The following is a 25,762-nucleotide window of genomic DNA, read 5'->3' on the forward strand; positions in this document are numbered from 1 at the left end:
CCAGCTAAAACCAGTTCAAATATTTTCTGTTGGGCATCTATCGTCATTTGGTTCAACCGCTCGTACGTGTGCTCTGAGACCAAGCCCGCCGCATTTATTAACTATCACCAGCTGCCGTTCTTCACACATATTTAGAACCAGGGCGCCGTACGTTGTAGTCCATATAGATCCTCAATGTGGGCATTTAAGACTCCTACTATATCACCTCGCCGGATTCTTTGAATTTGTTTATGTCCTTCCTGCAGTCGCATAGAGTTTCATACAATAATGTTATTGTAGTCCCTGCAGTCCACCCACCCACTATGGTAGCCACCATACACCCACGGCAGCAGGCTGCAGCGCCGGCTGCGCCCGCAAGAACAAAAATGGTTTGTTTCAAAATCTTCTAGCATTCGAATAGCTTTTGAACTTTTAATAAAAATAAAAACGTGTATTGTGTGTTATAATACGGAATTTATTTTATTTTAAGACGCTGCCTTTATTTCTTGATCGCACGCGGCGTGCGAACATAAATAAAAATTATCCTTACGCGGCGTGCGAGCTAAACATAAAAATTGTTCCCACGTGACGTGCGAATAGGGGCGCTGCTAAAGTGAGAGAAAAACCGGGAGAGAAACTCAGCAGGAAGCTCTGGGCGTCGTCGCTCTTCCGCATGCAGGATTCTTTCCTCCGCGCTCTTCTGCATCTCTTGCGGGTCGTTCCTCTGGCCTGAGCCAGTATGCTACTATGTGGGCTCCACACGATGGGCGGACTTCGTGAGTGCTGTCCCTGCTCAGGTTGGTCGTCTTTCGAAAAGGTACAGCAATTTCTTTGTCCGATCCTGTCAACGGCCTTTCGGCGGCTGCCGAGTTTGACAGCAAAGCGGGCAGCCAACTGCTTTGCTGTGAAACGTTCCTTTAAACACGTGTAACCGTTGTGCGAGAACCTCCTCGCACCACCGAACGCGCGGAGAAATGCTGCGGCGTTCGCACGATTGCTGCCAGCCCGACGCAGCGACGAGCGTTGGAGCGCTGGCTTTCCTGCAAGGCTTCGCTGCATTGCTCGATCTTCGCCGCATCCTTTTTCGAGCCAAACAAGGCGGCGTGCCAAAATTGGCTGCCGGCCGCTTCCTGTGAAGAATCGCAGATTTCTTCCTTTTTAGGGCCGTGGTGCCGTCATGCCCGGAATACCTTCGTCAAGCGGTGCACCTGTTCCGCCGCACGTTTAGCGGATCATTTCTGTACATGAGGCTGAAAAGTGTCAGGGAAAAAAATAATTCCGTTCTGTTTCGTATAATTTGAGATCGTGACGGTTGCATATGCGCGACTGAAGAGCTCCAACGCTTCGCTTTATTTATTCTATAATTGCGTAATGCCACACCATCAGGCAGGAACAAAACAGGCCACACGTTTGCAAAACCCCTCGTTTTGTGAACGTTGACAAAAGGAAGAGCAGGAATATTATATAATTGGATGACGCGTACACAAGGAGAAAGCGGGACAACACGTTCTCTCGCGAGGCTGGGTCCCGTCCTTCTATCCAACGTCCCATCCGAGTGTGTACCAACAGGCCCATCACCAGACTCTTCTACCACATTATTTAAGTTACTCTCGTCATTCGACTACTTAATTTTGCCAAATTTAGGTGGTCCAAACAGAAACATGCGAAGTCTGGACCACATGACTGTACTAAAAAGTGTTTTTTTTTTTTTTTTTTTAAGAATTCCTTGTCAACTTTCGGATCAAATTAATTTCACATTGTTTTGGCGATGTCTGTATATGTGCATAGTTCTTGGATTGTCAGTACTTGTGAGTTTTACCATGCACCAAGTATTGAAACATTTGCTGTCTAGCAGCACAGCAAATAATCAATCATTCAGGACGGCTCGAACTGCCTCACCGCACTTCTGCATTTCAGTTAGGGAATTACTTTAGCTGAACGGATTAACTTTTATAAAGGGCGGAGTAAAACTTTTTACAGCAAAATAAGAGAGTGTGAAAACAAATGCCGAATGCAGCCACTTCAAAAATTTCATTAGTCCAGAACTCTCCCGAAGGGCCAGTCATAGGCCACTTGTAAGGCCACAATACTGGACATCATCCATGGCTTCTTGCATTTATTAAGCTTGTCTGCTTGTTTCGCAGGTATATATTTATCCAGAAAGGGCAACCACTTGTCCTTAAACTTAAGCCACAAATTGTTTACACTATTGTTTTCAGCTAGGCATTCAAACACGGGCAAATGGTCTTCTAGCTTTCGGGCTTTAGTTGAGTAGTCACCCTTGCTGAATAAGAAAATATTTCTTGTTGCACAACTTAAGGTTCTTGTACTTTTCTGACTTCTGCAGCAACAGCCATGTGGTCGCTGATACCTGGAATAACGCTGACGTTATTCACCAAACGGAGAATTTGAGAACGGGAGGGCTAAAAAGTTATTATTACTAGCTGGGAAAGTAACAAACTGAGTAAGACCAAAGTTGCCAATTACATTTTTCATTTTCGGGTTCACGCGGCACCCAGTGGCTTTTACACATATTCCATCACTCCATTCTAAGTCTGGCAGATTAAAATCACCAGCAAGAATGAAAGTTCCTAAGACCCTGTTGCGCTTGTTGATTCATGTCAACATTTTACAGCGCAGACACACAAAGGAGGAGCGGCACACCACGAGCGCTGACTTTCAACAACAATTATTGGAGGGAAAAACATACATCGAGCTTATATGAGAAAAATCATGGAAAACAGCACATGGCATTTCCTGAATCAGCCAGGGAATCGCAAAAATAATCATGAACGCGTGAAAGATTCCCATAAAAACTTCAATTCTTTTTCCAATAGAACCAAGTAAGGGGCACTTAAGCAGCGTTCTTGCATCTGGCATACTACCGTATTGTGGTATCTAGCAGGGATCTTGGTGCGCACGGACTCACGGGTGCAACCGCAGTTGCGGCAATGAATACCAATACTCACTGCATTATGTATGTTGTTGTGGTGCCCGCGAAGCCTATTGTTACAGCGCCTGCCTGTTTAGCTGACGTATTCATTATTGCAATGAGTTAAGGGTGTTGATTCGACAACACCTAATGAAGAGGTTTTTGTGATTCTTAGAACAAGCAGGTTCCTCCGTCGTGCCTTCTTTGATCCACTTGCACAAAGACTGCAATTTGGTGGGACCCGAAAACGCCGCGTTGACGTTCTAGTCTTCCCTGACGTTCCCTGGCATCCAGTCTTCTTTAGGCGGCGGGACAGGTTACGAATGAAAGGGACGACCACCTTTTCGCTATCGTTTACAATTTAGTTTTTCTCAAGCTGTGCACTTGGCGGATGCTTTTTTAATTGCTCCACAACTGACGCATCAAATGGGACGGATAAGCCGCAGCCAACAGGCGGTCCAATTGCTCGTTGAGGCTAGTGCTCATGGAATGACAGTAACATTTCTTCAAGGAATTACTCAAGCAGAGGCTGGCGATCGCTCTTTTAACAAGTTTTGAGCATGCGAAAGCAGCGGCTTGTTTGCTCTGGGTTCAAATTTCCAGCAGACATGGTCACTAGAGAAGACAAGTTTAATGTCCAGAAACCTAACTAAAACAGCCGTCTTGTGAACCTCATGAGTGATCTCAGGTGGTTCGAGGCAACGGAAGAAAATCCCGACAACCTCGGAAACGACGTCTTAAGGACATTTTCTTGAATTCTTGAATCGCAAATAATCAGAAAATTATCAACAAAACGAAACACTTTGCAAACAGACAGGCCCTTCAGGGCTAGGAACAGGTCGCTGAGGATGAGCGGTAGGCATGATCCAATACTAGCACCACTTTTTTGAAGGTCGACATTCGTTGCCTTCATACATCACACAAGTGCACTTCAAGTATAACAGCAGCAGCTCAAGGAATCCCTGCACTGATTCCCCACAGGCGTTCTGGAAAGCAATGGCTCCAAAGGTGTCAATACTATTTTCAATGCACAAAAGTATCTCCTGTTCAGGGATGGAGTAATACAAATATTTAACATCTATCGAGGCACCCGCGAAGTCAGATTTACACTTATAATCTGTAAACTAATTCGTATCGTCTGAGTATTTCACCAAGAAAGCTACGTCATATCGTCTGATGATTTCTCCAAGAAAGGATTGTCTACTGTTAGATGTTTTAGCCAGCGTGTCTACCAGTGGGGAAAACCGAGAATCATCAGGGATTTGATTTCGGATAGTCTGGAAAAACTCATGGAAAACTCGGGAAACCTGTGCTTCTATCACTTCTATCAGGGAAAATTAGCTGTAATTTATAAAGGAAGCAAAAGTCATGGTAATGCCGGCCATAGTGATTCGAAAGCGGACAGTTCCCTGGTGTCGTCGCTGATGCCTTCGTCAGAAGTCATTGGTTTCCCTGAAAACTCGCTTTGTATGGCTTTCAAGTGACCTCTTCAGCCGTTTCGATGGCCGCCAATGCGCCCCCCCCCCCCTTCTTCCTGTACCCTCCCCCTGTATTGTCGCGTTTTTCCCAAATTTTAGAGTCCTGAACAGCGGCTGAAAACATGCGCCGCGATAGCTTGTTGTGGCAGCGTGCGGCTATGGGGGTAGGCGCCCGTAAGTGTGCTACTCCACCTCGGCCGCGGAGCCTAACTGCCAGGACCGCGGTGATCTGTCGTAAGAAGCGGGTCGCAGTGAGATTGGGGGACATATCATTGGGAGTTCCACTGTATATATTACACTTGGGCGGAGGCACTATTGTTGCATATGCACTCCCTTCTGAAATAAATTTCTGGCTACGCCACTGGTTGCTAAAATTCAAGCGATTGGCGTGCTGCATATGCTGCCAAATGATGCATCACTACTCGCCCCTGGCATTAATTAAATGTTACACAGTTTGCTAGTCGTGTGTCATGCAGACCTGCACAAAGCTGCCTTCGCTCTGCCCATTCCTATGTTTGGCAGTAAGCCCCGCAGGCCAAAAACAACACATGCACACTTCAGAGCTGGCACGTTCAATCACTAGCATCATGCACTGGCCAATGGCTGGCACTGCAATTGACACGTCATTCATGATTCCCACTAAAGCACTCGATAGCAGCACCTGCTTCCTTTAATATTGACAAAGTCAGGTATGTGGGACACAGGGGGCGCAAGACCGCTGGCAAAAGAGTGACGAAAGAGAGGCGAATTATTGTTCTCCATTTATGATGGCATATTACTAATGGGATGCTACTTGTTCTGTTTTATAAGGGCAGTGGTGTGTAAAAATATCTGTACCCCATGTTGACTGTGTTGTAAACAGGTGTTTTAGTCCTCGGCACACCACGGTGCTAGCGTGTTATGGTATAACGCTAAGCCCAACCAATGGGAGGCCTCTGAAGGGTGCTTGTCAGAATCCAGAATCAGTTTACGATTTAATGCAGTGCGAGCCAGCAGTACAAAATGTGTCACAGTCGAGGCATTTGCCACTAAGCACACAAGAGCCAGGAAATTTGGTGGTATTGGGCTGCACAGAGCTTGAAGGGTGTGCGAAAGAATGTACCCAGGCATGACCTCCGCCGGTGGTGGGTGACGCTGGGTGGTGCGTGTGCAGTGGTTGACCTGCAATGTGGCCCGGTGGCAGCCCAGCCCGGAGCCCCGTGCACCCGAGTCCGGGCTTCCTGCTCAAATGCGGCAAGGAGCATGAGAAGCTGCAGCTTCGCCTGCGCTCGCAGCTGCAGAAGCACATGCTCAGGTGGGTCATGCGGGGTCCCCGCAGGCAGCGAGCAACTGGGTCTTGGCGAGTCCCGCCCCCTTAGTAGAAATTAAGAAAAACAAATGGGCGTGGGCAGGGCATGTAATGTGAAGGCAAGATAACCGTTGGTCATTAACGGTAACAGAGCGGATCCCTAGAGAAGGGTTTGCTGGAGGGCGAGATGGTACATTGTAATACGAAGAAAAACAGTGCAGAAGGCAGGGCAAAGAAAGGAACTACAAACCACAGCGCCTTTGGGTTGTGGTTCGTTTCTTTGTCCTGTCTTTTGCACTGTTTTTCTTTGTATCCCTAGAGAAGGCAAGCGTGGAAGGGGGCGGCAGAAAGTTAGGTGGGCAGATGAGATCAAGAAGTTTGCGGGGATAAGTTGGTCACAGATAGCACAGGGCTGGGATAATTGGAGATCTATGGAAGAGCCCTTTGCCCTGTAGTTGGCGTAGGCAGACTGATGATGATGACGATGAGTCCCCCACCTTGTGCAGTGTGCTTGAAGATGGCCTTTTTGCGGATGTCACCATCGAGTCGGGGGATCACGGGTCGGTGCTCAGGGCCCACAAGGCAGTGCTCGTGGTGAGAGTGCCGGCCTTCTGGAAGCTGCTCAACGAGAGCTTTGCCACCACAGGCATTGGCCACTTTGCTGTTCCACTTGAAGAGGACCGGCTCGGGGATTTCCTCAGGTGGGCAAGGTGGTTTCATACCCAGGTCGCTCACCTGCACATAAAAGTAACAGCCTCGCATAGCCTGATAGAATGACTTTCTCGGCTCTTCAGAGCGAGCCTCTCTCAGGCAGTGACCGAGAGAGGCTCACTCACTGCCCGAAATGTGGAGGCCGATCCTTTCCGTGCAATGGTGTAATGAATTGGTTCTGCATATCTTCAGTTTAAATCGTGCCTTCCTTGTTTTTGTTTTTTTTTCACTCTTTGGTGGTCACGTAGGCACTAATGCACTTGCACAAGCCACTGAGGTGAAGTCAATAAAGTCAGGGGTGAGGCCATTTCAGTCATTGCTGTGCCAAGCCCACCTGTACAAGCGTGAAATGGCTTGCCAAAAAAGTTTTACTTGAGCATTGCTTGCTTTTTCTAAGCCACAGAGTGTAGGCTTTTTTTTGTGTGTGTGTGGAGGGCGGCAGCAGAGCCGCTACAATGCCACCTGGTGTGCTGTTGGTATGTTTTCCAAGGGTATTTTGGTGCAGCCATGCTTCATGATGCAGCACACCGCACACGCGGCTTGGCACACCGTCGTGGCCACCCATCAGGCAGGGTGGCCCAGCAGCAGGGGGCAGCAGGCATGGCGATTGGGGGGGAACTCTGTTAGCCACTTCATCCGGCACACCGCCGCGGGTCAGTGACCTGGAGTTTAGTGTGTCCACAGCAGACCCGGCATTGCCTACACTGCATTCAAAGTTGACTTGGCAACGTGAAAAAACAGTATTTTCACTCCATCCATAGCAATGAGGTAAGGGCGAAGCAGAACGGGTGAGGGTGGGGCATCCTTTCCCCCAAAGCCAGTCGCGGTATTTGCTGGCCTGACATTGGCCCTAATGTTGCACCAACAGTACCCATAACTTGACGTACAATGAGTTTTATGTTGCCAAATCGCTAATCTTTACGTTGAGGCTGCCAAACATTGAGCCAAAATGTAGGCCGAACAAGGGTGATTGGCCGACACTCTCAATGATAGTAGCGGAGAGGAGGACAGGACAGGCAGAAGGATGAGGATGCCTTCACACCCGTCTCTCGGGATACACAAGCTACACAGCTTGAACCAAGCTTGCCAAGAGTGGCTGGGCACACCTGCAGAGACGAGGCTTTATGAAATCGCTAATCGACTCGATCATATAAAGGGGCCCTGAAATATCCTCCACCGATACATGGATGTACGTATGACCAAATAAAGCAATGTTTTAGACATCACCTCCTTCAAGAATTTTGCTAAAGCGATGAATATTAGCTGAGAATTTGTAAATCAAAAACTGCACATTGCTGCCGCGGCATGTTTCCTCCTTTCTTCATCATTCTCCACACTGTTGACGATGGGTGAGCATTCCCTCCCACGATGCTTCGCTCCTCGGAGGGGATGTCTCCAACCATGTCCGGTTTTACGCTCCGCTGACTGCGCGTTGCAGTGGTTGGTATCGGCGGTGACGGATCGTTGATGACCATGCAACCGCATCGACGGCGCAGCAAGGCCGCACACACCTGGGAGATGATACCAGTGATACTTAAAACGGCGACGCCGTGTGCACTGTCGCTGGCTCCTGCCTGGCGGGCTTCCATTGGTGCCTTCCCGGCGCGGTAAACAGTGAAAGATGATCGGTCCAAACGGCATTCTCCCCTTGTGCAGTTGGAACTCTAAAAGCCTAGAGTGAAAATGAATTTTTTGTAGGCAGCTCGAATAAACCACTGTCCACATGTTACTGCCTTCGAACATTACAATAGGCAACGAGGTCAATTCTGGACTGATGGCACTTTTAAGCGGCTACATCATCGAACAGCAACACAGCCCCTGCGCTGCGCACACCATGGCAACGCCTGACTTTGCCCGCATTCCAGCGTTCTACCGCAGACCGGGTTCGTGGAAATCATGGTCAGGGCGCCTGAACTTTTTCTTTGAGGCTTTGGATGTTATGGACGTTTCCAAGAAAAAAAAGCACACCTTCCAACGTTGTGTGGGGTAGGGACTTACGACGTCGTCTGCGCCCCCTGCTACAGCCCGAGCAGCCCACTAAGGTCAGTTTTGAAGATATTGTAGACGCCCTGAAAGCACACTTTGAAAGCTCACTGTCAAGCACGCTTTAAATGTCGGAATCAAGAACAGGGAGAAACCGTGGATGCCTACGGTATATAGCACGGAAACAACTTGCAGCAGACTGCAATTTTACATTGAGATCAGGCGAGCCAACAAATGCTACACTCCTGCCTCTGGATGTAATGCTCCGAGACCATTATGTTTGCGGCCTAAGGGATGAGGCTGCAACAACATCTTTTCTGAACGAGACTTGACATTCAAGAAGGCCTATGAATTCACCTTGCGAGCAGGAAGCGCCACAGAAGACAAAAAAAAAGTAAAGGCTGAGTTCAGAGACGTGCCCAAAACAAGTGGATTTCCAGCCAGAGACGTGAACAAGGCAAGTGCAATGGGTTCCCCACCGAGGAATCATTATGGCGCAGGAAAGCGACCAAAAAACGGGAAAGCTCAATGCTGTCGACGTGGTGCACAGCACAGCCCGGACACTTTCAAGTTCCAGACTTACTCCTGCATTGCAAGAAGCGCGGACACATTGCATCAATTTAAGCACAAAGACGCTCAAAACTTGCACTGAAACCGCAACGTGGAGCTACCACTACAGCATGTGCCACAGGTGACTCTGTCACTGGCTCATCATCAGCATGCAAGAGCTGAGACGACGCATGATATCAACAACTTGGCGGACACTGTGAACGTGCCGAAGTTCACAGTGAACGTGCTAATCGACAATAAACCTTTGAACTTTGAAGTAGACTCCGGTGCCACCTGCATGCTTGTCAGGAAGTCCATGTTCAACACCATGTGGACACATAATTCATTTAGGCTACAGTTGCTGCGCATGTGGTCAGGCCAGTCTCTTCATGTTCTGGGTTCTGCAACAGTAAACATCGAGTGCAAGTCCATGACATCTGTGTAACCACTACTGGTTGTCGATGGAGCTGGATGCAACCTGCCTGGAAGAAACTGGTTCCCACATCTCGGCATACAACTTGCTGGAATCAACAAGCCTCGGATGATGAACTTGTCCAGCAGCTATTAGAAAAGTACCAGTTCGTATTCAACGTGGACATCTCGGAATTCCTTGGCCCAAAAGTGGACATTGAACTCACCGAAGGAGCGATGCCGAAGTTCATGAAAGCACAGCCAGTTCCCATCACCTTACAGTTCCCTGTGTATGCAGAGATTGACAAACTTCACAAACACAGTGTCATCGAGCCAGCCCAGCATTCAAAGTGGGCCACGCCTCTCATAATGGTGCAAAAGAAAGATGGGACAGTGTGCATCCGTGGCAGCTATCCTTCCTTCCACCGTCAACTTGGCATCAAGGAAGGCAGCCCACCCACTTCCTACAACAGGCGATATCTTCAGCAAATTGAGAGGAGGCAAGATATACAGTATCCTACATCTGGCTCAAGCATACCAACAACGTAATTGACTGTCCCAGTTGGTATTCCATTATGTACAGTTCAGCGCAAAAAAAGACAGGGACTAGAAAAGACACAACGCAAGAGTGCTACTACAACTGAAGTTTACTAAAAAAAAGACGCCCACTTATAAACACGCTAAGGACAGATATAAATGAAAAACAGAAAAGGAAGGAACATAAGAATGAGGTGAAGTCACACGAGATAAAATTTGGCACACTCAGACACACCCGTCAACAACGCGTGCGCCAGCAACCTAAAGAAATTCAATTTCTTTGGCTGAAAGGTGCAAGGCCGGCACACTGATACATTTGTCATGTGCTGTCTGAATATTCACCGCTTCCATCATTTCCCTGGTGCGCTGGTCTCTCGACCTGAAAAGCACTTCACAGTTTTCCAATGACGGAGCGCAGGCACCATCTTCACAATCTTTGCAGTTGGCAGCCAAGTGTCCCTTCATTGCCACGGCGTGCATTATTTGCATGCTCACGCAATCAAACATTAAGACAGCGTCCTGTTTGGCCTACGTAAGACCTTCCACATTTCAGAGGAAGGCGATACAACACCTTCAACACATCTAACATACTTATTCTGATGCTGGATGTTGCACTGTTTGTTCTTGTTTGAGTGTGGGCCGGTGCGAGCGACAATGAATTGAGGTGCAGAGAAAATTCCGCACCCATCTTACTTCCCATTTTCTTCAAGTTATGTGAAATCTTGTGGATATGCGGTACAACAGAAACTTTGCCTCTTCGCTTGTTCCCCTGCCCCTGCTGCTGCGATTCACAATCATCTTTCTGTATTTTTTTTGTGAATTGTTTCTGCTACTGATGTAATAAACTCGGCTGGCTACCCAGCCGACCCTAGCTGCAGAATGTGCTGGTGAAAGCTATTGTTCATTGAATGAACGCATGATTTTGTAAGAGAGTTCAACAGGCAGCCCTGTGCGATGGCTCGCTTGACCACCTTGGAATGTGCCGAGGTGAACGGCAGCAGCAGCTTTTTGCTGCGTAGCTCATACTGCCAACAAAGATGGCTCCCTCTGATCTGAAGTCTTAGATCAAGAAACCTGATCTCAGAGTTCTCAGGGACCTCGTGGCTCAACACCAATTGAGCCAAACATTTCCGAAAGGTGGTCAGTGTGCGATCAATGTGATGCAAAAAGCCTTCACTTGTGCATTGCAGCACAACCAGCCCACCAACCTAAAGATTCTCTCGACAATACTGTCAGCCAGCTTGGCGGCCACCAGCCAGTTAAAATGTACCAGATACAGCTCACTCAAAACAGGAGCGATACAAGAGCCAATACAGACACTTTTTTTTTAAACAAGAACTGGTCATTCCATTCTACAGCAGTGGAGGTGAGATACAAGCGAAGAAGTTCCAAAAAACCGGAAATACTAACGCCAGCCTTGTTTTGAAATGGAAGTGCTCCATAGTTATCAACCACCTCTTCAACACAACCAAGAAGGGTGTCCTGCAGAAGTGAGTAGTGCAGATCTGTGATATTTATGAATAAACACCAATGACCCACACTGCAGTCCTGTCAAAAAATGTGCTACAGCATCAGAATTCTTGACTACAAAAGGGTCATCAACCGGCAGGAGTCCTAGGTTCTTTTGCAAAAACATACCCAAAGATTTTTGCCACGTATTCCTTTCCGAGACAGGGTTGCAGTGTGGGTTGTTGGTGTTTTTCCATAGACATCAAAGATTTGTACTACTTACTTCTACAGGACACCCTTCTTGGTTGTGTTGAAGAGGCGATTGATAACTATGGGGTCGTTCCATTTCAGAACAAGGCTGGTGTTAGTATTTCCTGTTTTTTGGAACTTTTTCGCTTGTAGCTTACCTCCAATGCTGTAGAATGGAACAACCAAGTCCTTGTTCAAAAACAAGGCGTCTGTATTGGCTCTTGTGTCACTCCTGTTTCGCGTGAACTGTATCTGGCGCATTTTAACCGGCTGGTGGCCGCCGAGCTGGCTGACGGTAGTGTCGAGAGAACCTTTAGGTTCGTGGACGACTACCTGGTTGTGCTGCAATGCACACGTGAAGGCTTTTTGCATCATGTTGATCGCACCTGACCACCTGACGGAAATGTTTGGCTCCATTGGTGTTGAGCCACGAGGTCCCTGAGAACTCTGAGATCAGGTTTCTTGATCGAAGACTTCAAATCAGAGGGAGCCATCTTTGTTGGTAGTATGAGCCATTGCACAGGGTTGCCTGTTGAAGTCTCTTACAAAAAACATGTGTTCATTCAATGGATGACAGCTTTCGCCAACAAATTCAGCGGCTGCAGTCGGCTGGGTAGCCAGCCGAGTTAATTAGATCAGTAGCAGAAACAATTCACAAAAAAAATATAAAGATAATAGTGAATCGCAGCAGCAGGAGGAGGGGAACAAGCGAAGAGGCAAAGTTGGTGTTGTACCACATATCCACAAGATTTCACATAACTGAAAGAAAACAGGAAGTCGGGCAGATGTGGACGTTGTTTTCTCTGCGCCTCACAAGTTGTCAAGGTTATGTGCGCGCACCGGCCCACACTCAAACAAGAACAAACAGTGCAACATCCAGCATCGGAATAAGTATGTTAGATGTGTTGAAGGTGTTGTGTTTCGCCTTCCTCTGAAATGTGGAAGGTCTTACGTAGGCCAAACAGGACACTGTCTTAATGTTCAATTGTGTGAGCATGCAATTAATGTACGCCGTGGCAATGAAGGGACACTTGGCTGCCCACTGCAAAGATAGTGAAGATGGTGCCTGTGGTCCGTCATTGGAAAACTGTGAAGTGCTTTCCAGGACGATAGACCAGCGCACCAGGGAAATGATGGAAGTAGTGAATATTCAGACAGCACATGACAAATGTATCAGTGTGCCATCCTTGCACCTTTCAGCCAAAGAAATTGAATTTCTTGAGGTTGCTGGTGCACGCGTTGTTGACGGGTGTGTCTGAGTGTGCCAAATTTTATCTCGTGTGACTTCACCTCATTCTTATGTTCCTTTCTTTTCTGCTTTTCATTTATATCTGTCCTTAGCATGTTTATGAGCGGGTGTCTTTTTTTTTAATAAACTTTAGTTGTAGTAGCGCTCTTGTGTTGTGTCTTTTCTAGTCCATCTTTTTCTGTGCTGAACTGCACATACCAACAACTTCCCATCATGTCAGAAACAGCCAAGTTACTGACTCTCAACACGCCAAAAGGACTCTGCAAAGTCAACAGACTTCCATTTGGCAACTCTGCAGCAACCAGCCATTTTCAGTGCGTTATGGACTCTGTGATAACCGGCATCACAGGTGTTTGGGCGTACCTGGACGGCATCATTGTCAGTAGAAAAGATGCCGCCAAACACAACGCCTGGCTGGGAGAAGTGCTACAGCGGTTGGACAAACACAGCCTTTGTCTTCGAAAGTATAAGTGCTGTGTTGGAGTCAACGAAGTTTTCCTGCTGGGTCACCGGATCAATGTGTTGGGAGTTCACACAACCCAGGAGAAGTTTAAGGCTATCGTGGATGCTCCAGCACCAACTTCTAAGAAAGCTCTGTAGTCTGTTCTTTGAATGCTTGCATTCTATGACCAATTCCTGATGCACCGGGCAAGCATCGCCTGATGGCTATACGAGTTGCTTCAGAAGAACACCGCGTGGAGATGAGAAACGAAGCAATCGAAAGCACTTGAGCATTTGGAAAAGTGCTTCTCAGACAAACCATATTGGCTCACTTCGACGAGAGGAAAAAGCACCTGATCTCCTGTGTTGCAACAACCAACAAAGTGGGGCTTTGTGGATGACCTCTTTGTGTCAAAAGAGGTACCGGCATCATACCCAGATGAGCTCTCATCCATCCCACACACAGCTCAACTGCTGTGACCTCCAGAGGTCAGACGCCCACCTGATCATTACAAAAACTTTGTCTAAGAAGGGAGGATGGGCATTGACGGCGCAGCGAGGGCACACACACCTGAGAGGTGATGCCAGTGGTACTTGAAACGGAAACGCCACGCTCGCTCTCTCTGGCTCCTGTCTGGTGGGCGTCCACTGGCGTCGTAACAATACTGCGCGACAGAGACGTGGCACACAGGACGAGCGCAGCTTAAGTCTTTGTTTCTGTTGCGCTGTATTGTTAAGATGAACCACGAACTCACCCGATACTACACTCTGTTTCCATTGGCGCCTTCCCGGCATGGTAAACTGTGAAAGATGATCATTGTGAACGGCACTTTCCGCTTGGGCAGTTGGAACTCAAAAAGCCTAGAGTGAAGATGTATTTTTGTACGCAGCTCGAATAAACTGCCATCAACATATTTACGGCCTGCGAACATTACAGGCGGCGCATCGAAACGACAGCTTAAAGCGGTGGAGAACTCGTGGTGATGAATGCGCCGGTTAGGAATGCTTTATCAGCTGCACGGGGAGGATCTTGCGTGTCTTGTCCTCTTTCACACACCACACATTGTGTATCTCAAAACACCATCTCACAAGTGGCCCCGCTGGTGCCAGGTCTTGTTTTGCAGTGTTGCGGTAATTCCTGCCGGCAGCATGTCAAAAAGGCATTTTAAAGCGGCAGAGGACCGTGCACAAAATGCGCCGGTTCGGGCCGCTTTATTAGTTGCGATGAACGGCCTTCCTGGGAAGGCACACAGCAAACCAATGGTGCACTCGAGGAGGGTGCACGCGTTTTTGATAAGCTGCACCCATGTCTTGTAACGAGAAGCGTGGTAATAGAGTAAAAATGATAAATATAAACAAACATGATAGCATGTAAGCATGTTGCAGGAAGTGCTAATTAACCGAAGGTTAATTAGCAACCCGCTGCGACCCGCCGACGCTGAGCAAATGACCCTTCTCTTCGCCGGAAGTACGAGAATAAAGGCCGTCTAATAGCAGGATCTCTGCTTCGTGACACACATGGGAGAATCAGGGATGTACATGTGTTTAAATGGTGGTGTCTAAAAAAGTGCAGGAAATGGTGGGAAAGGGGCGACAAACTTTGCTATGAAAGTGTGAGCGTTCCACTGCACGTAAAATTATACTTGGCACAGATGACGTTGACCACCCAACGTAATGACTGCACTGGTTAATTTAGTGTGCTTAAAATGCCTTTCAGCACCCCTTTAAAGTTTACTCAATCAATTACAAAGTGCACAAGCGTGAGGAGGATTGACCACAAGAAATGCCTGAATGAAGAAATCTGCGCCAGGCATACTCAGAAGCCTAGCACAGTGTACCACCCACGCAGTAGTGTGCACCCATAGTACTGTGTTGGTTGACGCTATTCTATCAGCAGGAATCGGCACAGCCAAACCACCTTTCATTTTTTTGTGTGTTCTGCTTATGGCAGTATTGCCCTTGTGCCAGCATTCTTTAGTGAAAATGTTTGATTGGTGTTTCACGCAGGAGCATCTACTCTGATGACGACATTCGGATGAAGGAACATGACATACTTCGAGCCCTGCGTTCACACGATGCTCCTTCCACTGATGAGGACGACGATGGTGGTGACTTTGAAGGTGCCAGGGGCGACACCAGTGGCACCGCCCCCCGGCCAGCGGTGCCAGACAGCGCCGGCACAGACGGCCCCCCAATTGGTTCACTGGGGCTGACGGAGGACTCGCTGGAGAACTTGCGCTTTGCGAACGACGGTGCTGAGCGGGGCACTGCGACGACTGGCAATGGGGGGGAGGAACCTTTGGACAGCCTGTGCGACCACGGCCAACGGTGCGACGATGGCTCCGCAAGCATGAGCAGCAGCATGGTTCGGAGTGGAACATTTGACCTGCAGAGCCAGATGCCCCTCGAGGAGGCCATTGACAAGTGGAGTGCCACCAGTCCGGGGAAGGAGACCCCGATGGCTGCCTTCTTCCTGCACGACAAGAGCGCGGCCCCCGTGCCAGTCTCCTACGTCCCCCGGCAGCCCCCTCCCAGCACAAGCGACTCGGGCCTTCAGTCCCCAAGCACGTCCGCCAAGGGAGCCCTGTTCCCGTTCTACATCGACATGAGCCAGGCGGACGAGGGTGGGCGGGAGCCACCCCACTCGGGCCGTGCGGACCCGATGCCCCGCTCCCTGTCGCTCTCCATGTTCATTGACATCAACGATGAGCACGGCGCGAGTGTGGTCAGCGCCCAGGAGGCCTACAGCAGCTACCAGGGCCGCCCAGCGGCGGACGGGCCTCCCGGCCACCACCGCATGTGGGAGCACTTTGAGCGCGAAGAGATCCTGGTCGTGTCCGAGGAGGCCTCTCCCCGGCGGCTGCCCCTGGAGCCGGCCGCCGACCTGTGCCTGCTCCCGATGAGCCCCATCCTGCGGCGCAAGGCCCAGCCGGCCGGGAAGCGGGGCGGGGCCCCCGTCAAAGCCTCGACGCGGCCGCAGGACGTGGACGCCCTGACGTTTCGCAGGCCGTGTGGCGGCCAGGACAGCGACTCTCTCGAACACGAGAGCGACAAAGAGGCCCACCAGCCCAGCAGCACGGGGCCTCCGGTCGGGGGGGACGGTAGTGTGCGGGGCTCCCCACCGCAGCCAGCCGAGGTGGCAACACCAGAAGCCGCTGCTGGCAAAGTTCAAGAGCCGCCTGCAACCGCTGCCAAGCGACCCAAGGTGTGTGCAGGCCTGGGCATAACTGGAGTTCTCGGGTTGCCATTACTGTGCTCACCGCCGATGTCCGAGATGCAATCCGACGTTTGTTTTTACCACTTATTTCCATGACGAGCAGGTGGCTGATTATAAAAGAGCCCCAGTTATTCTCAGCTCCACTTGTGCGTTTCCTAAGGGCCTTGTTCGTAGGGTTTGTATCAGGGGCATAGCCAGTGGGGGTGTCATTTAAATTTTTTACCTGCGGGGCATAATGTGCATCGGAAAACATTTCTGGCTACGCCACTGGTTTGTATGGTGAACAAAGTTAAATTATCTGATTTACCTTCCCAATAGTTCTTTTTATCTAGACTGGTGAGCACTTAGTAGTGGCTATTTTTATTGTAATAGATGTTTTGTTTTGCAGTATTATCTTCTAGAAAGCTCGCACAAAATAGAACCTTGCAACGCGTGCAACAGACTGGCTGTGTGTACATGCAGGAACGAGAGCCAGACCAATATGAGGGACATTTGTAGGACATTTCATCCTGAATAAATGTGTTGGCTGTAAAACATGAAGGCAGCTCAAGTAGGGGGAAAAATTCACCAGTGGGACGATATTTGTTGGCTGTGTCCAACTGATGTGCATTTGTTTCGAGGCAGTTCCACTCTACCCTCCCTCCAAAAGGGAGTATAGTTTGTGATGGAAGGGCATTTGAGAAATGCCATGCTGTTGATTGATTATATCTTTGATTTGTGTACATTTCAGACGGTTGGCAAAATCACGCTTGGTTAGCAAGTAGTGCTGCGTGCTTCCTTGGAAAATATCTCCAACTGACACCTGAGGTCTTACTGACATGCCTCCGAGGGAAGAAACAAATGAATGTAAACATTGAGGAATACTTTGGGTGCTTAGTGTAAACAGATACTTCGCAAACTGTATTATGTCTGAAGGTGTGACAAATTTTTCAGCATTTATCGTGAAGTTTGCTTAGCTGGCAAGGGGCGGCAATGTGCCAATAATCTAGCATGCAGACAGAAGCAGAGTGAAAATGGGGCCTTCCTTTCAATCCAGTTGATTTGGCCTGCTGTGGTCCATTTTATGTAATGTTTAAACATTGTCCTTGCTCGCACGTTTCCCCCAAAAGAGTGCGACAGCCTGCAAAGGAACCAGCTGGTGATGTGCAAGTGCTGAACACTTATTTGTCATCAGCACTGGGGGTAGGTGTACTTCAATGTAAGGTCCTTGCTCAAATGTGGCCTCGTAGCAATGTGTAGTCGTAGTTGTGTTGGATGCGTGCCAAATGACCTTCTTCAACAAAGCCCAAGTGGCTAGATGAGAAAAGGAAACATAGACCTCATCCTGGTGGCAGGTAGTGTCGTGTGAGGCAATATGAAGAGCCACAGGATGCTGAAAGCAGAATTGGGACGAGTGCGAAAAGGGAACCATAATTGTAAGCAAAAAATCACAGTCGGCAAACGAGCAGTAATCTGGACTGAACACGGAAAACAACAGTGTGGAAAACAAAAGCTGAGAGGCGTTCCCAGGAAATTCTCAATCGAGGTGAAATTGACAGAAGCGAGGTAATATCAGTGCAGAAACATGATGAGGAAGTTTAGGAGCAAATGGAAGTGGCAGTGGAGGTGGACAGGTGATCTGCTAGATGTTGGTTCTCAGCTCCCTTGCTGTGGAGAATTCAGTGAATCCAGTGAGCCTTGCTTATGTAACGCAAGGTGAATGAATATGCATTTCTCATGGGGAAAGAAATCAGCATGGATGTTTGGGTGGAGTAAGCAGCCTCTGGTGCTGCTAGCTTGAGCTCGTAGTGAACACCGTGGAAGCAGAAAGGGAGAACTAGCGCTTGTGGATGAGGGAGCAGACTTGGGGGAGACACTCAAGCGGGCCACCTGGAGAGTTAAGGGAGGACCTGATGGAGGACCTCCCCGAGGCCCGAAGCTTAAGCCTGCCCTTTCTGTTCAGCAGATGCCTGCTCCGTCCTCACCACGAGGGGATCGGGAGGACGACTCTGAGACGGTCTACTCGGAGGTCTCCGAAGTGAGTGGCCTATCAAGCGTTGACCGAAGGATGCCCGACTCGGAGGCACCGGAGGCCTGCTCCAAGCTGGGCGGTGACCTGCTGAGGATGTTCATCAGCCAGGTGGAAACGGACGTCACCATCTGTGTGGAGGGCAAGCGCATTGGGGCACACAGGTAGGGGCCAACATCCTTGCTAGCGGGAGATCCTTTCTTGCAAGAGGCACTGTAGCAGTTCGCACACCGCTGGAGTTGTACACAGTGAACACTTAAGCATCCTGCAGTGCACCATTGTCGCATGTTAATCAATCTAACAAACTTGAGTTTCACACCGTCTCATCTCATGAGTCATGTTTACAGCATTAGTTCTAGCGGTGTTCCTGGGGGGAACTGCAGCTGCTAGTGGGTCGTATTAGAAAAAAGTGAACCGTGCTCCTCTGTGCAGAAAAGCAAAAGTACTGCCAATTTTCGGTCACATATTCTGTTTGGAGTCGTATGTGATAACCACAACCACTCTTTCCCTGGGCTCATCCTTGGGAGATAGCGAGCTGCCACATCGTGAGTTGGCTTTTGCGGAACGTTGTATCGATAAAAAACTGCCTTTCGTGTTAAAGAAAAGGGAGAGAGCGAGAGAAAGTAACAAAGGCCTTTGTTCTGATCACTTTGGACCAGCAGTAGTGGCCGGGCTTCTGCCACCGTCGCATCCATTCTTTCAAATGCCTTTCATTTCTTCCAAGAAAAAAGATTGCAGATGTGTTTGCAATTTTGAAAAACTGCAGCAGTAGGTGATGTGAAAAAGACTGGAAATAAACTCTGTGCATCTGTTTTAAGTTGCACTTGTTTCAGTGATGGTAAATGAAGAATGCTTGAAAGGTATGCTTGGTTTGTGCATGCTTTGGCTGTAGCGTGTATAGCTTACAGTGTGGACTTTCATTGGCTTGCGCTATAAGTGGTCCATCTTGTACTGTGCACTTTGTTGCTCCCATTCCTTTAGGACAATGAGGGCATTGGCTGCTTGCTTTGTGTGCCAGTCCACAAGCACCATTGAGACAGCTCGTGTGGGGTGCATATATAATCAATGTTGGCTGGGAAGAGGTTTGTTTCATAAGTAATCCCTGGGCGAACGTTTTCTGGTAAAGCTACAGAGGGCAGCCTAGCTGTTCCTAAACAACTCCCACAAGAATGCTAAACTCGTGAACGACAAACTCGTATGGATCCTGAATGTGAATTGGCCATTCTGTCCTGCAACGTGTGTGAGTCCTCTCCATAGACACTGGACAGTGTCGCTGAATTCCGAGACAATCCCAGCTTCCTAGAATTTGGCAGGTAATCTGAGATTGTAATGCGGCCCCTCTACAACTGGGCACAGTTGGTGATGCATGTCGAACTAGGACGAAACAAAGAAGGACGAACAGTGCTTTGTTGTTTATCCTGCTGTATTTCGTCCTCACTTTGATGGCCTGTGCTGTAGTTCAATATGTACCTTGCTGCTATTCACACAGTGGCGGAACAAACGTTGGAGGAGAATGACACTTTCGTGTTAACCATCTGCTTCTTTTGAGTCCTGCACTGTTGGAAGGGGGGGCGCCCTGAAGAGGCACTCACATCACTACACCTGCATGCTTCCAAGGTGTTTTGACAGCACTGAAACACTGCACAAAAGACATGGCATGGACTAACAATTGGAGATCTCATTTGAACCTTTACATGCAAGTATGAATGGGAAAAAAAAATGCACGCTACGCATGTGCAGAAAGCAGGGTGAAGGCGATATGGGGAACAAGGCATTGCAATCGTTTTTGCCAGAAATGATTGCTGTAGCCAGGAGGGGAGAGGGGACTTCTCAGGCTGTTTGCTCAGACTTTTTCCTCGCCTCTTCCATCGCCGATGGAAATTGAACCAATAAAACAAAAAAAAAGAAGCGAAAGGCCAACGGGATCAGATGACCCTTAATGTCGTTTGCACAGGCTTTCATTGTCGTAATGGGCCAACTAGGCCGAGTATTGTTCTGCTGGAGTTCATGTTTTGAAAACGTTGTCATGGTGCAGAGGATAAGTGTCGAGAATTGTGAGTCCATAATATTTTTGGCTGTGCCCGAGAAAATGGTGACTTTTATTGGTTTGGTGCTGTTTGGAAATATTGCAAGATTGATTAGATTATATAAAACCGGGATTTTTCAGAACAGGTGTGAAAGGACTAAGTGCCCATAGTTTGAAGAAAAAAAAATAGTGAAGCAAAAAAAATACAGTTACAGAAAGGCTGGAAGGTGAACCAGGAATGAACCCTATCATCGAACTTGGGCAGCTGAAACTTCTTGTGGGCTGCCATTATGATTATTAGTACAATGGAGTTCGGGAAATATCGAATTTTTCAACCAGGCCCCCACCCTCCCTTGAAGGCCAAAGTTTGTGTCGCGTTGACTCCCGTGGTGTGTTTGTAATGTTTTGCAGGTTCATCCTGGCATCACGGTCCGACTACTTCTCGCTCATCCTGCGGGAAGAATTTGCTGCTGAGGAGGAATTCGTCAGCATGGATGGGTGCGTCTGTTTTTCCCTGCTCAGCTCTAGGTGTTCGGGAACAGTTTGATAGAGCAATAACGTTGGTCCACGTGGGACTTCTTAACCATGATGGCATCAAACACCGGCAGCATGCTCCACGGTGGTCTACCGGTTGCCACTTCGCACATGTGCGCAGTCCAACTACACTTTTGAAGTGCAGAGCACATCAAAGCCACGCCTTGTCGTCGTAGCTCACTCGCTGGACCCAAGTAGAGCCACCCGCACGGCGTTCTGTCGTAACCGCTGTCGTTGCGGCGTAACCCAGAGGCTTCGAAAGCCAAGCGGTTTATATAGTCATAAGCGTTCGAAACTCGTGAACCGCTGGCGCTTGTCCTACATCTCCCCGTTGTTTAGCGCAAAGAAAACTGCAGGTACATTTGAGGCAAAATGTATGCAATTCACCGGCAGCGCCCGCATTCATATAGTCAGGAACGCTCGTTTGGTTGTTTTGTACGATAGTAAGCGAAAAAAAGTGGCAGCGCAATGCCGGCAGGTGCGGGAGGAAAAGCAAGCACAAAAAGAACAGAACTCCTGCTGGCGCAGCCTCAGGCAGGGGGCGTGGTAGCAGTGAGCGGATAATGGCACTACAGCCCATTATGGCGAATCACTGCTCTGCAGTTCCGGCAGCTTTCACATTGAGTGGAATGGCTGTAATTTTTTCTTGTTAACCTGAGCTACAGCAGTGGCTTTCACCCAAGTTTGCTGTGTAATTCCAGACTGCCTTGAACAAGTGTTTACAGCGAAAAAAAAAAAAAAAGAACCAAAAGTGGTGGCACGGGCAAGTGCTTGTCCACTCTTCGTCCTTCATTCCATTTTTTTTTTTGTGCTGTAAACATTTATTCAATGGAGTATCAACTAGCCCAAACTTTCACATTACCCAGAAGCGCTGTTTACCATCCATAAGCGTTACTGTCATGATTCGTATGTCCATGGGCCCACTGAAGCTTTTTTTTTTTTCGTCGAGGTCTGTAACAGTAATTAGATTCCATGTTTCTATACCCCATTAGTGGGCGCCAGTATTTTGTGCATTGATTTGTATTCCTTCCTCACAAAGGCTCTTCATTACTTCAGGGCGTTTGCCGACTGCACCCCAGCACCTACTAATTCTGGGCCGAATTTTGTTCCCATGGTTTCAGTTGGCACGGAAAACGGGTTCAAGATGGTTGTATTCATGTGCCTAAACTGAAGGCAGTACTTTAACATTTTCTTTTTACTTGCTTATGTTTACCTTCAATCCTGCTAGGCTCTGTGAGCATTCTTTGCAGGTCCCACCCCATATCACTGAACTAGGTGATACATGTATTGTCCACAAATCCTGAGCGTCTCAGGTATTCCTCGACTTTTCCCAGACAAACCTCCTAAGTTCCCCCTTTTGACATGCTGTAGATATTTCCTGTGAGTGGGTGTCTGCAGCTTGCCTGGAGACGCCTTTCCTGGCACCCAACCCAGCCCATACACTGTGATTTTTTATTTTGAAACAAATACGAAGCGAATAATTATTTTGTTCCAATAGTTGAAAATCAAAGTGAATTTTTTTTCAAATCAAAGCCAATATTTAGCTATTTACAACAAGAAAACTGAAATTTTCAATTTCTCAAGCATGCTTCAGCAACTATAGTCTGTAGAAAAATAAGAGGATCATTTAAAATGGTTTGAAAATTTTTCCAATGGCATAAAACAAACACCAGGAGCTATCCTGTAATTATTAAATTGTTATTCATGATACTATACACACTTTATGTGGGGTCCAACTTTCATCTCATGTGGTAACCTTAGCCACAAAGGTTTCTGTATTAGTGTAATGAGGGTTTTTAAGTCCTCCTCTGCATGCCTCCATGACGTGGTGGTGGTGCCGTTGTCGCCCCCGCCTCGCACGTGCTTGAGGGCCCTTTTCCCGGGACCAACAATTCCCATGCATTGCATTTTTAGAATACACTTTAGCTGCGCGATGTCCCCACAACCAGGGACTTGCAAGAATCTTCAATGTGGGTTCCTCCAAAGGCTGATTTTGAGAGAAGGCCGTGTCATCACTAGTATGAAGGTATAATAAGAGTTGAGACCAAAATTACCTCAAGTGCCTGATCACAATCCCAAGTGGGTGATAATGCAGCTTCCGGAGTGCCGCAGAGTCAACACCTTGTCAAGAAAGCATTATCTCGCTGTGCAGGAGTGTGAAGCTAGACAAGTTCATGGGTTTTCTTGTGTTGCATACTGATCAGAAAAACTAACATAACAGGTTTAAAAAAAGGATCAACCGGGTACTCGGGAACTGTGTCAGCATGTGGCTGGGCTTTCTTACCGAGAGGCTGCTGACTAGAGCATCTTGAGCCCGACCATGTTATCAGGGTGCGACCACGTTATCAGGTGCGGCAGAGAAAGAACTTGTTTCATGAAAATGTGGTCCCATACAATTAAGAGCGTGGACAATGCTCTGCATGAGCCTGAAACATCAAAATTGGTTTTGTAAGAAATGTTTGTTTGACATTCATTGTTATGATTTCTACTGGGCTTTGATAAGAAGGAAAATGCATCTGTCATGATCCTGCCACCTCCCTTCTCTTGGAACGGCCAAGCCGAGTACTGATGAGCAGCAGCGCAATCTTTTTCACACTCACGTTGCTCATGTAACATACGACTGTTGGGGGGACACTGGCCCTCTAATGGTCTCCTGGATACGTCCTCCTTGATGGTGTTCCGTCCCAGTGCCTTCACTGTGGTTGTTAGCAGGGGTTGGAAGTTTCTTGGGTGCCTTCAGGCCGGGCTGACCCCACGTGTGCCCGGCCCTGTGCAGGTTCACACACGGGGCGGTGCTGTTTGCGCTGCAGCACCTGTACGGGGGCACGGCCACACCCCCGCGGGAGGTGCACCTCTCGGAGCTGGCCCTGCTGGCCGAGGTGCTGGGCGTGGACAGCCTGCGCCAGGTGGTGGTCGCGCACGTGCGTGCGCACTGCTGCCACTTCTTCCACAAGGTGGGTGCTGCTGCCTGCAGTGGGGTGGCTTGTGTAGGGGCAGCAGCGGCCAGCTCGTGTCCTTTTGCCCTCGCGTGCAGCCGTGTGGCCAGTGCATCGTGGGGCTCTCCGAGTGCCTGCAGATGGCCGCCTGCTGCAGTGGGCTGCGGGAGCTGCAGGCGCGGGCGGTGCAGTGGGCGGGCCGCCACTACGTGCGCGTGTGGCCCCACCGCGCCTTCGCAACGGTGCCCGACCACTGGCAGCAGCAGTGCTACGAGGCCACGCTCCAGGCACTGGCAAGTGCTGCTCCTGCACCCAGTCTCGTTCCCCTCAGGCCACCATCCCAGCCAACTGGGAGGCTTTCCAGTGGCGCAAAGAGAGCAGGGGAGCTACTGAAAGTGCCTGCTTGCAGCACCACTGGCCACAGGGGCTTGGCGGGCTGAGCACACAAAATGTGCCATGTGTCAGCTGTGCGAGGAATTCAGCTATGCGTACATATCGGGAGTAGCGAAAGCAATAATTAGCTCTGTTCTTTTATGTGCTTTTGGCCGTTCTTCACCAGAAGAAAAAAATGAAATGAGAAACTTGCAGACTGGTTGCGGAATTTGAATTGGGTGCCACCACAGAATGCATCTTCTACAGTAATGCCCTGATTATCTGGCCGGCAGTTCAGAGCACTGTAACATTAAATTAAACAATTTCAGAATATGCTTTTCAAAAAATTTGCGAGCAGAAATGGTGATTATATCACACCTTTCTGCAATGAAATTTGCTTTCCTGCTGTAATTTGTGCTCGCAAAGCACTAAAGCTAATGTTGTAAGGTATGCATGTAAAGGAATCACATTTTTTTTCAGCGGGCAATGCATCAGCATCCGCTGTGCAGTTCTCACCTCGCGCATAATGTAACATGTTTTTATGGCCACCTGGGTCATACCACTAGTTTTTTTCATAATGGGGCAAGCAAAGCTTTGACCTTAATTGAAAAGGAAAGTGAAGACACTTGTAAAATTAAAAAAAAGGTTCTTGAAGGGGCTGTTAGCTGGGTAAAGCAAATACAGTAAAAACCAAGTGGGGCACCAAAAGATAAAGAGCGCTAAAATGTGCAAAGAATTGACATATCGCCGAGGGGGGGAAGGAGTGGCAACACGTGCACAACTAAGCACTGTAAAAAGGGAATGAAATGGGAGAGGGGATTGGAAGGGGACCGCTTCTCTGAAAAGCAATTGCAGCAGCTGCTTGTGAGTTAGTGCGCCGGCTGGTGGCAGCAATTTAAAGCTTCCTGTGGAGGCAGAAATTTTAGCTGAGCTGGCAAGCGGGTGGGCAGTGTCTCGAGGGGACTGGCTGCTCGATGGCCTGTACCACACCAATCGTAGGGGCACCAACTTGTCTCAAGCTCGGCTGTCGAGGCGAGGCCTTTGTGGCAGGCCAGCCTCGCAAGTGGCCGCCTGACCCCCCCCCCCCCTTCCCCCCGGTAGTGCCATTTGACCACTGGTTGACATGTCGCGCGCTTGTATAGTTGTATATTTTGCCTATTTGCATTGCAACTGCCTTGCCTTATGATTATTTGCATGTTTGTGGTCAACCACGCCCTTTCATTTGTCTTGGTCCTTTGAGGGGGCGTGTGCACCCGGTTGGTGGGTCGAACACTTAGTGGTTGTCAGGGTTGCAAACTGGCTAGTTAGCCGGCATTTTTGCTCCCCGTAGCGGTCGCACTTTCACACCATGCCTCCGATGAGCTAGGCCTATCACCTCATGTGTGGTGACAACTGGTCCGCTAGCCTGCCGGG

The 25,762-nt window shown here is 48.7% G+C and overlaps 1 protein-coding gene across 3 annotated transcripts in view; it reads left to right on the forward strand.

Annotated features, from left to right (window-relative positions):
* Positions 1-585: 585 nt before the first annotated feature.
* LOC144179881 (uncharacterized) overlaps positions 586-25,762 on the forward strand; it is a 54,425-nt gene continuing 29,248 nt past the window's right edge. For 2 of the 3 annotated variants that reach the window (XM_077708308.1, XM_077708323.1), the window contains exons 1-8: positions 586-796; positions 5,543-5,683; positions 6,184-6,378; positions 15,264-16,461; positions 18,419-18,645; positions 20,919-21,005; positions 23,818-23,995; positions 24,076-24,270. In XM_077708308.1, the coding sequence (XP_077564434.1) occupies positions 5,556-5,683; positions 6,184-6,378; positions 15,264-16,461; positions 18,419-18,645; positions 20,919-21,005; positions 23,818-23,995; positions 24,076-24,270 (2,208 nt within the window). In that variant the 5' untranslated portion in view covers positions 586-796; positions 5,543-5,555. The remainder of the gene's footprint in view (positions 797-5,542; positions 5,684-6,183; positions 6,379-15,263; positions 16,462-18,418; positions 18,646-20,918; positions 21,006-23,817; positions 23,996-24,075; positions 24,271-25,762) is intronic. The other variant, XM_077708316.1, reaches the window with a different exon arrangement.

Source organism: Haemaphysalis longicornis, unplaced genomic scaffold (genome assembly GCF_048455015.1).
Source record: "Haemaphysalis longicornis isolate Haplotype H1 unplaced genomic scaffold, Haemaphysalis longicornis Haplotype H1 scaffold_1, whole genome shotgun sequence".
Lineage (NCBI taxonomy): Eukaryota > Metazoa > Arthropoda > Arachnida > Ixodida > Ixodidae > Haemaphysalis > Haemaphysalis longicornis.